This window comes from Quercus suber, unplaced genomic scaffold, assembly GCF_002906115.3.
Source record: "Quercus suber isolate HL8 unplaced genomic scaffold, Cork oak 2.0 scaffold_182, whole genome shotgun sequence".
Taxonomy (NCBI): Eukaryota; Viridiplantae; Streptophyta; class Magnoliopsida; order Fagales; family Fagaceae; genus Quercus; species Quercus suber.
In genome coordinates this window covers 1,176,892-1,187,764 of record NW_027069640.1, presented here as the reverse complement: position 1 = coordinate 1,187,764, position 10,873 = coordinate 1,176,892, and the positions used below count along the sequence as shown (strand labels likewise).

Sequence of the window (10,873 nt, the reverse complement as noted above, 5' to 3'; positions counted from 1 at the left end):
TTCCACAAGGCGCACACAGATAAGAAATAAGAATTAAGAATTAAGAATCACAGCCTAGCCCAAACCACTATGGTAATATGAGACTGTAAAATTTACTATGTTTCTGGGTGTATATATATATATATATGGTTAGCGTTGGATATTGAAGCCAACCTAGATTGAGATTCCTTCTTTGGCTGCTGGTTTGGAGATTTCAAAGCAACAGGTAATGATTTTTAATCATTTTCTTTTACTTTAGTAAAAATAAATTAATTTTTAATTACCACTATTACACAAACAAAGCAAGAGCATATTATTATATTGCGACGTGGTTTACTGATTCATGATGCATTATCGTAAAAAGACCGTCTCACTCCATTTTTTTAATAATTCGAACTATTATAATACTAGCAGTCTTTGTTATTTCAGTCTTAATCATAATCGAGGACTTTCAACTATAATTTAAAAAGAATGTTACAAAGAGATCATTCAAAGATGATAAACTTTAGAAAAAAATAATAATTAAAAATACAAACTCAGTATAAGACATCTGACTCATACATAGTTACATACTACAAACCCAATTTTTAATGTGTCAAAAAAGAAAAATCTAATTCATTCTTTACTAAACAAACTGTAACTTTTCCAAATTTTAATATTGGAATTTGATGCAAGCTGGACTCATTGTTCAGATCATAAGGATTCATCATATTTCACATCAGTGTCTGGTAACCATTCACTGCCCTGTATAAAAGATTCCACAGTAAACTTGGCAGCATCATCTACTACTAGAGTGGGCTTATACCCAGCCCATTTAACCCTTTTGTCTACAGTTGATCCTGGGCCAGTGTTTAGGTACTCAGCATAGTAAATAGTGCTAGGTGGGTCAACATTGGTGACCCAAGATATCCAGCCCAATGGGTTTAAGAATGACCCAATTTCAGACTGCATTATAACTGTGGTGGAGTAGGCTTTCCAAGGCCTACCAAGGTATGTAGAGGCTGTGACATTATCAAATGGAGAGAGGGTACATTTTTGGATTGAAATGCCAGTATTTTGATTTGGGTCTTTCTTGCCTTGGGCAGTGATGGTGTTGAATTGGTTAGGAAGAGGCTGCCTAGGCATAATATTGCAGCTTTGGAAGACCACAGCTGCGTTGCCAAAGATGAAGTCAATGGTGCCTGTAATGTCACATTCACGGTAGAACTGACGGTTTGAGTGAGCATAGAGGGTGTCCTGAAAGGCATCAAATTTGCACCTGTAGAACACAGAAAGATCTGAGCCAGACCGCATTGCTACTGCTTGGTGCTTTGCTGCACCTGCATCGTTAACGAACCCCATGTCTCTTGCAATGAAGCCTTTCCCTGCAACAGCTGCTCATTGCATACATATTTTTTTGTTGTTAGTACACAATACTTGCTCATTTCCTAGCAAAAATAAGTATTTTACTCAGTAGTAATTTCATTCTTTAAGCCCAAATAAGGAAAAGATTAAATGCATATGGTATTATTGGTTTCATCCAGAAATTTTGAGTTGACATGACAATGTTACATTGTTGTTTGGGATAATAAACAAAATTTATTTCCGATTAAGTGCTACATTTTAGTTTTTTCCATTAAGTTCAATTAATTAGATGACTACATTGACCACTGTAACGCAATTATTTGAAGAAAGATATTGAATTTACTCGAGAAATCTAAGACATAAAAAGCATATAAAATTGTAGCTATATTTTAATATAAGCGTGATGCTTTCACATTATTCATCCAAAAAAACCAGAGAAGTTTAATTAAGAATGATGACACCAACTTACTACATTGCTGCATTTTAAAGGAAGTAAGTAAATTAAATTAGTTGCACACTGTAGCCATTTCAACTAATTATTTAATTAATTTGTTTAGATGTCTGTGTCTGTCTAAACATATGATATGGAGTTATGAGTACGTGACACCTTTTCCTAAAGTGGGCGGATTCCACCCAATCGTCCTTATTGTGATCTGTGACATTTACTTTGTTGAGATGAGCGGACAAGCGCAACAAATGGGGGGATTCATCATCCATGTTCTCCTGCGAATATTGCGGCCCCCCCAAAGAACCCAATAGATCAGATCCATCTATTGGCCTAACTATTTGATACATCTCGATCTGCTACCCCAAATCAAATCTCCATTTGCATGCCTTAAATCCTATCAATTATCCTTTATATGGGGACCCCATACGTACATACAATATATATGATTACAAACCAGGCCAGGCAAGCACATGGTGGGGTATCCAAGCACCCAATAGTACCCGCACAACACAACGTCAAACTTTTTTTTTTTTTTTTTTATGAAACACGTCAACCATTTTAATCCATATTTAAAGCATCATTGTCTTTGTCATTGTCTTTGATTTGTAAGCCTGAGAAAAAAGAGGTGGGTATCGAATTTATAGGTAAGAGTGTCGCAGGCAGCATCCAAATCCAATTCACATGGTGACACATAAACCATGTGCTTATCTTCACCATGTCGTCAGATTTAGAAACCCACGTACTCTGCTATCTACACTACACTACTACGTGTCTAAGTTTCCCTTTCTAAATTAATTACCTGAATACTCCACATGTCACGTGCATTTCCTATCAAATCTGTCTAGATCAACTTTCGTATCTAAATAAAATTTGATTTCTCATCCCAATATCGAACCCACTAGAAACTACAACATTCAATGGCAGCTTTAACACTACGCGGATGATAAGTTACTAACATGAAATGCTTGTAGATGAAACTCAACCAGATGCTTCATTTCCATTTATAACCAACACTCACCAACCATAACAATGACACGCATGTAATTCTTTTATCCTAATCTTTTTTTTTTTTAACTTGTTAATCAATTTTTATAATTATTCTCTTGAAATATTACACTTTTCCTTAAGTCTCATTGCATTTACAATATTCCCCCAAATTATTGCTCGATTGTCCTCTTAGTTTTGAAAGAATTGTATCATTGTAGTCTCTATCATCTAAATTGAGTGTAATTACAAAATTACTCTTATTGGTTGAGATGACCAAATGACAATATTTATCTAATTTAACATTCAATTTAGAGAGAACTTGGTCAAATTGGGCCACTCAAACAAATTGACAATTTGGAAACATGGTAAATGGGCAAAAGTTTAGGTTGAAAAAATGTAAGTTACTCTTAAATGTGTCTATACATATGTCAATTAATCTACAGATATAACATTTTTATATAATTTTTTTAAGTTGGTGAGTTTCAATTAGAGAAATAAGTGGTATATTTTTTTTACGTTAAAACCTTATTCTCTCTCGCTTGTGTATGCATATGTGTGTTTCTAAAAATTAAAAAAAATAATAATAATAATTAAAATTTCTCAATGGTAAGTCACTAAGTCCATTAAGTCAGATTTAAATCATTTCCAATTTAAATAAAAAATGTCTAGTAAAGGGTCAATGATTTAAAATTGAGTAAATTTAAAGATAGATTGTGAAAACTTATTTAAAAATTTTAACTTTATTTTAGTTTAATTATAGTTAAATTTAACTACAGTTAAATTTTAAATAAGATGACACAATTTATACTCTAACTTTACTTCACTTTAATCATTACTCTTAAATTGAGACTCTCTATTCAATTAGAAATGGAAATGACGCTTTTTTTTTTTTTTTTTCTTTTTCTTCTAAATTTTATCAATAGTGGTTAAAGAAAAACAAAACAGTTTTTGTAACTGTAGTGAGTAGCATATGAAGAAGATTCAAAGTTTGTAAGATCAATTAAGAAAAAGCATGAAAGTAATGAATAAGAAATGAACTAACGGATGAATTAATTAGTGAATTGGTAGACAAAAACCTAACTAAACCAAGAATGAATTAAGGGACAAATTAAGACTTGAGAGTTAAAGACATACCGAAAGTGGCAGTGGAGAAGGTTGGAGTACCATCCACGAAGTTCAAGCTGCCGGAGATAATGGTCTTGTCCTTACCATCCCCATACATCATCACATTCCACTTGCTCTTGTCCATTACCACATTCTCCACATACTTCCCTTCCTTCACATGAATCACAAACCTCGTTTCACTCTTTTTAGGCACAGCCTCCACTGCCTTGCTGATACTCGTATAGTCCCCACTTCCATCCTTAGCCACAGTCACATTTACAGTCAAGTTAATCTCCTGGAGTAGCCTACGGTCACTGTGGCTAACCCAAGTTGGAAATTCATCTGAACCTTCAGATTCTTCGAATCCAAGTAGCCTACGATGGATGGGAAGGTTAAAGTCAGCAAGTACGCCCAGTATCTTTGCAACAATGGCTAAACTATTGCTTGTAAACTCAGTTGAGTTTTTCGTGGCTATCTTCATATAATCAACAACCGTGGAATTGAGGTCTTGGAGAGAGTCCAAGCAGGTCTCTTGGTCAGTGATGGTAGTGCTTAGCCACGTCTTTATATCATTGATTTTAGCCGAGGACAACAGCTTATCATCTGATCCAACGTCCATGGAAGATATAGAGTCATTGAGTCTATCCACTGCGTCTTCGAAAAGGCCTTGGCAAACGGTTAGAGCTGCTTTCACTTTGGGGTCATTGGTGAGAGCAGTGAGCTTGGAGGGTGTGTCCTTGGCGAGCTTGGAGAGCTCGTTGATGGCTACGTGTAAAGAGAGCTTGAAAAGGACTTCTGGGTCAGTGGTGTTTGCGGTTTCTAAGGAGGAGATGCTAGAGAAGCATGAGTTTGGGTACTGAGTCACACTGCACACGGCTTTGAGTGAAGCTGCTGGGGTTACTTCGGTTGCTGGGACTGTGTTAGATGAGGGTGATGATGAACTGTTTCGTTTGTGTATAATGGTTCCAGCAACTACACCAATGACAAGAGCTAATAGGACGATGGAGGAGATGATGACGATGATCAAACGCTTGCGTGTCTTTTTCTTGAACGCTTGCTCTTCAATCTCATCTACCTTGCCATAGCCCTTGAAGGACTTGATTGATGAATCCATTTCGATCGATGATATAAGCTTCTTCTGTTTATTGAGAGCAGTATGAGAGTATATCTTTTAGTTTTTGTAGCTGAGGGTGTGTATTCTTTTGCTAAAAAAAGTGCGATTGAAAAAGAAAAGGAATGGGTAGGTTGGGCCGGGTGGGTGTGTCTTTTTATATGAGTGAGTGAGGCAAAGTCAGAAATTGAATCCCTTTTCTTCGATGCTTCTTGTTTAAGAATTGGTATCGCCATTAATCAAATCAACTAGTAAACATCATCATTTTCCTCTAAATTAATCTCTCTCTCTCTCTCTTTCTCTCTCTCTCTCTCTCTTTTTCTGTTTTATTAACTTTGAATACCAAACATTTTCCCCCGTTACTATTTCATATAATTTTGTTGTTTATGCAATAATAAAATCTAGTTAAACAAATAATTTTATAATTTTTTTTTTCACAATTTCTAAGGTTTTAGGTTATAATTAGTATCCAATATATAAAAACAATGTCAGCAGCATAGTTATATAAAAGGTATATAAAAAATAACTACAATATTCAATGTGAAAAGAACATGCATTTCATTTTCACTTTTATGTGATCTGTCTTTATCAAATTATGCTACGACAATTTTTGGTCTGGCTTCACACGATATTTCCTTCTTTCTCTTTCTCTTTTTTCCGCTAACAGGTTTTGGTTTTCACATTCAAATTATTACCCACCTTAGACTAGTGAGTGTCGTGTCAACTATTGGTTTGGTTTCGATATTTTAATGTTCATTAATTAGCTAGCATAACAATGTATTACAATAATGCGTGCTAATATACAGTTATAGACAGACCGCGCGCGGTTTCGTGGACTATAAACTTACTTTATAATGGATCGAGCTGTATATTACATAGCTTAGGCTTTAGAGTGATAAATTAGTATTGAAAGAAAAACTATAGGCGTCAGCCCCCGCTAATTGGGCAATTTATTGATGGCAATGCCAGATATTTGGAGAGGAAATAGGGCAGACACGGCTTCTAATTTCTATAGGAAACACCAATGACACTGAACCACCATATGTCAAGTCCTTTATCCACATAATTGTTATGACCCGCTTGTTAAAAAAAAGGTGTAACCTGGTTTCGCCCAACACTTGCTGCCAAGACCATAGAAGAACAAGTAAAACCTAAACCTGGGATCCCATATGCTTGACCTTATAAAATAATATACATATTTGTGTCCGGCCAGATCAATGTGGCCAATTTTTTTAATTAATTAGTATATCCCTATACACCGTTGCAGCTAGCATACACCAACATATTTTATATATGGTCTTCCACAATCACTCCAATACCTTACATTCTTGAACTACGTTACCATGCTAGCTGTCTTGCCCGTGTACTTCTCGAAGGATTTCATTCATCCCAAAAAATAAATTAGGACCGTAAATGAATTGAGCCTAACTGAATATAAAATGTTCATACTAATTAATTTAGTGAATTACAAATTTACACATTTCAATTTCAAGTTTATAGGTTTACTCAAAAAAAAAAAAAAATTCAAGTTTATATAAGTATATATATTTTTTTACAAGTATACATATAAAAAGTATGATATCATATATAGTTAAATTGACTAATCATGTTTACAAATATATTATTATGTATGAGCTTGACTTGTTTAATAATTAAGCGTAAACTTAGATTTGAGCTAGGGTTATTTACTAAACAAACGAATATAAATAAGTATTTTTTGAGCCAAACTGAAATTGTTTATAGACAACTTAGTTCATTTATAACCCCACCAAGAGCTAAATTTTTTCTTTTTTTTGGATGAAAAGACTAATAACTTTATTAAGATGAAGATAAATTCAATACGTCATAAGCCAAAGTCGACTCAATGAGAACTAGATTTTTTCCTACCCAAGTTATATAACTATCTAACCCCTTAACATATTAAGCTAAATAATGCACTAGGGTATTCTCTTCTCGTTTAACATGCGAAATCTACACAGAGCGAAAAACTTTCAAGCGATGATAAATCCTATAAATAATATTGATGATAGAAACTTGTGGAATAGACAGTCCTCTCATAACAAAAATTATCAATACAACCACAAACTAACATAATTTCAATTGGTGCCACATTATAAATAACGTAATAAATACTTTTTACCTATTTTTTTTTTAATGTATCTTGTATGTAAAAATTGAGGTTAATAGGTTAAGAGTTTTGTACCTCAATTAAAACTATTTACTATTTCTAATGGAGATATCTAATATTCAAATTTCCCACCCCTAATTGTAGATTTATAATAAATAATATTTTTTTTAAAAGAAAAGTTTAATGTAAATAAAGTTTGTAAGAGTAAGAGCACATTTTTTTTAGGTACATCCGTACAGGAACTTGAAAAAAAAAAATGTACATAAATTTTGTCTAATAATTTGTAGCTTTGTCCTATAACTATCTAGGGCATCAATATTTTTGTACCCCAAAAAAAAAAATCACCTAGGGATACCGATAATTTCATAACCCTTGACAATAGAAGCGCCAATCTTGTGAGAGATATTTCTCTTAATAATTTTTTTTTTATTTATGAGTGATTGGCTAATTGTGTCTCTACCATGCACTAACAGCAAGGATTATGGCACGAATTGCGAAAACTAATTATTTTAGTGGGAAACTTCTTTTTCCTCCCTTTTTTGACATGCTCCATAGTATAATTACATTACATAGGTTCGATCATGCGCTATACCGTAATTGACTTTTCTCAAGAGTGGGAAAGTCTTTAACAAACTATTTATTTGAAATTGAAAAGGATTGAATTGAAAGATCCATGCATATATTAATATGGGTGGATTTGTTTGCACTTGATCGATAGGGAAGGGTCACTACGCGGAGCCGATAATTACGCCAATATATAATTTTAATGATTTTGCATTTTGATTCTTGAATTTTATTATTATTTATTTATTTATTTTAATGATTACTTCCCATTCTCAGATGAAAAAAAAAAAAAAAACAATAGAAAGAGTTGGGTCCCACAGGTTTGGCAATTTCTTATTAGTTAAATATCTCTTTCTATACAGAAAGAATACAAGAAAGTAAAATGGGCAGGAAGCTGCAAACAAAGTACAACATATGTCAACATATATTTTTATATCTCAAAATTCCGAATAGAAAGGGGTAGTGGTTCACTTGGGTCGAAGCAAGGAAGGTGTAAGCTTTACTCGCTACAAACAAAGGAAATAAAACAAGTGGACAAAGACAACCAAATGGAAAACACATGCTATTGCCTATAGGCAACCCAAAGATCTCAGGCACCAACCGAAGTGCCAACAGACAGACAACTTAACTAACAATTAGGAAGAAATAATACCCCCAATCTTTGGGAGGAATTAAGAGAGGATTAGAGGGAGATGAGCGTCTATATTTTGAAAGAGACATATACCTGCAATATCAATTGCTCATTATAAAAATAACAAAAATACATTAAATTGAAGGCGAAAAGCACATTTTAGTCCCTACATTTTAAGGTGATTTTCGTTTTGGTCCCTAAGTTTTATTTTTACCGCTTTTAGTCCCTATCCTGAAAAACGGTTCCATTTTTGTCCCTCCCGTTACATTGTAAACGGATTTTGCTGACGTAGCAAACGGAATTGATACAAAATGATAAAATAATAGCTACAGTAAATGTTGGTGATCACTGTTAGTTATTCCCGCCTTAGTAGTCACGTGTCCCTCACGTGACCATCCCTTTTTTTTGTTTTTTTTTTTTGATCAGAACGTAACCCTCCCTAACCGAAATAAAACCCAAAATGACGTTATTCACACCTGAACACACATGACGGCAAGACCCATAGATTTGTGCAATCCCTAATCTCTTACCTTACCCGTTGCTCATCACAAACCATAGATTTGCACAAAAAACCCACAAATCGGCAAGCTCAAAAAATCTCAAATCGGCAAGCATAATCACAGAGCTTCAGAGTGTTTGTGCTGAGCTGCGAAGGTATTATTTCTCTCCAACTCTCTCTCTCTCTCTAGTTATGTGTCTCTCTCTCTCTGTGTTATGAATGCCATCTGAATCTCAGCTGTTGGGTTTTGAGAATTTGGGTATTTTGAAATGTTGTGTTTTGTTATTGCTCTGGAATTTCAATCTCTCTGATTTATCTCTCTCATTGTCTCTCTCTTCCTCTCTCCCTTTATAGCTTTAGTAGTGGACATAATACTGACTGTGATAGTGGAATATTTTTGGGATTTGCATTGTTTGGCTGTTGTGTGTTGCTTTTGGTATTTGCAGCTCTGTTTGTTTACTTTTTGTTTTACTTTTGTTTATCAGGGACCACAATACTGACTGTATTTTTGTTGGCATTTGTGGTTGTTTGTCTGTATTGTGTGTCACTATTGTTTATTAGGGACCACTATATTGACCTTGATATCTTTGTGTTGGTATTTGCATTGATTGTCTGTATCGTGTCTTGCTTTTCAATAAGTGGCTGGGTCCATGTGAATGGGTTGTCGGTNGAGCAAAATTTTTTAGGTACATCCGTACAGGAACTTGAAAAAAAAAGTACATAAATTTTGTCTAATAATTTGTAGCTTTTTTTTTTTTTTTTTTATAAGAAGCATGAAATATTCATTCAACTTGAAAAGAGTTACAACAGAGATAGCATACAAACATTGCGAGAAAATCATAGACAATTACACACCACTCTCCTCAATGAACCCGAGAGCCTAGCAATATTTCTAAGTTTGCATATTAACATGTTTGGGGTCTCTTTTCTTGGGCTCTAGTGGTGGGCTCATTAAAAGGAGAGATATTACTTGTGGTATTCGGGCTGGGAAGTACTTGGGCCAAAGAAGAAAACATTTGAAAGCCCAAAACCGATTTTTGGCCTCGGAGGACCATTGGGAAACACTAGAGTGCTCAACAAAGGAGGGTGCTGGGCTCAAGGAGCAAACCACTGCCAGCATAATTGAACTACTACCTTTCTCCGTACCTAGGCTCACCGGACTAACAACCGCCGAAATCTGAAAACCGGTATCTTCCTCTCTTCTTTCTTCCTCCGACCCGCCTTGACAAGCAATACCATGTTTCTCAAGAACCCCCTTCCACCAATCGGACAAATCTTGAGACCCAGACCGAAGAAACCCGCCAAAACCCAAAACACCACAAATAAAGCAAAAGGAAGGAAGCCACTCCATTTGAAGACTAGATCTGAAATAGAACTGGAAGATCTTTATTCCTCTATCTACATACCTTAGATCCAAACCCAACTTCTAGGCAGATCTTGGAGTGGACTTGAAAGCTCGCACGCGCTCCTCTAGGATGTCCGATCTCATGGCTGAAGCGGAGCTTTCATCTTCCTCAAACGTGGTGAGATGAAAAAGCAGAAGTCCTCCAGTGGTAGCTATATCCATGTTACTAAAGGGACCTTGAAGGCTACAAAGATTTAGAAACTACCCGAATATGGAGAGAAGGCTTGTACCAGGCAAGAGAAACAAAAACTCCTATTGAGGGAGAGAGAAAAATTCTCTCTCTCCCAGCAGGAGAGAGAGAAAGAAAATCCTTTGAAATTTGTTTCCTATAATTTGTAGCTTTGTCCTATAACTATCTAGGGCATCAATATTTTTGTACCCAACAAAAAAAAAAAAAAAAATCACCATTTTCGGTTAGGGATACCGATAATTTCATAACCCTTGACAATAGAAGCGCCAATCTTGTGAGAGATATTTCTCTTATTACTTTTTTTATATGAGTGATTGGCTAATCGTGTCTCTACCATGCACTAGCAGGCTAGCAGCAACGATTATGGCACGAATTGCGAAAACTAATTATTTTAGTGGGAAACTGCTTTTTCCTCCTGATGATGCTGAAAAAATCAACAGTGGATTGCACAATGCTCGTAACTTCGAAACGACACCTGCACAG

At 35.1% G+C, this 10,873-nt stretch overlaps 1 protein-coding gene across 1 annotated transcript; it reads right to left on the bottom strand.

Annotated features, from left to right (window-relative positions):
- Nucleotides 1-483: 483 nt before the first annotated feature.
- Nucleotides 484-5,130, bottom strand: LOC112001785 (pectinesterase 3). The gene is made up of 2 exons (XM_024033968.2): nucleotides 3,893-5,130; nucleotides 484-1,352 (listed from the first exon to the last, which is right to left on the bottom strand). The coding sequence occupies exons 1-2, from the start codon at nucleotides 4,974-4,976 to the stop codon at nucleotides 673-675; spliced, it is 1,764 nt and encodes a 587-aa protein (XP_023889736.2). The 5' UTR covers nucleotides 4,977-5,130; the 3' UTR covers nucleotides 484-672.
- Between the last annotated feature and the right edge of the window lie 5,743 nt (nucleotides 5,131-10,873).

Bases quoted from the DNA above. Each gene is read 5' to 3' on its own strand.
- LOC112001785 (XM_024033968.2), bottom strand. From the start codon at position 4,976: ATGGATTCATCAATCAAGTCCTTCAAGGGCTATGGCAAGGTAGATGAG. The intron at 1,353-3,892 runs GTATGTCTTTAA...TGCAATGAGCAG, and splicing joins CTTCTCCACTGCCACTTTCG to CTGTTGCAGGGAAAGGCTTC.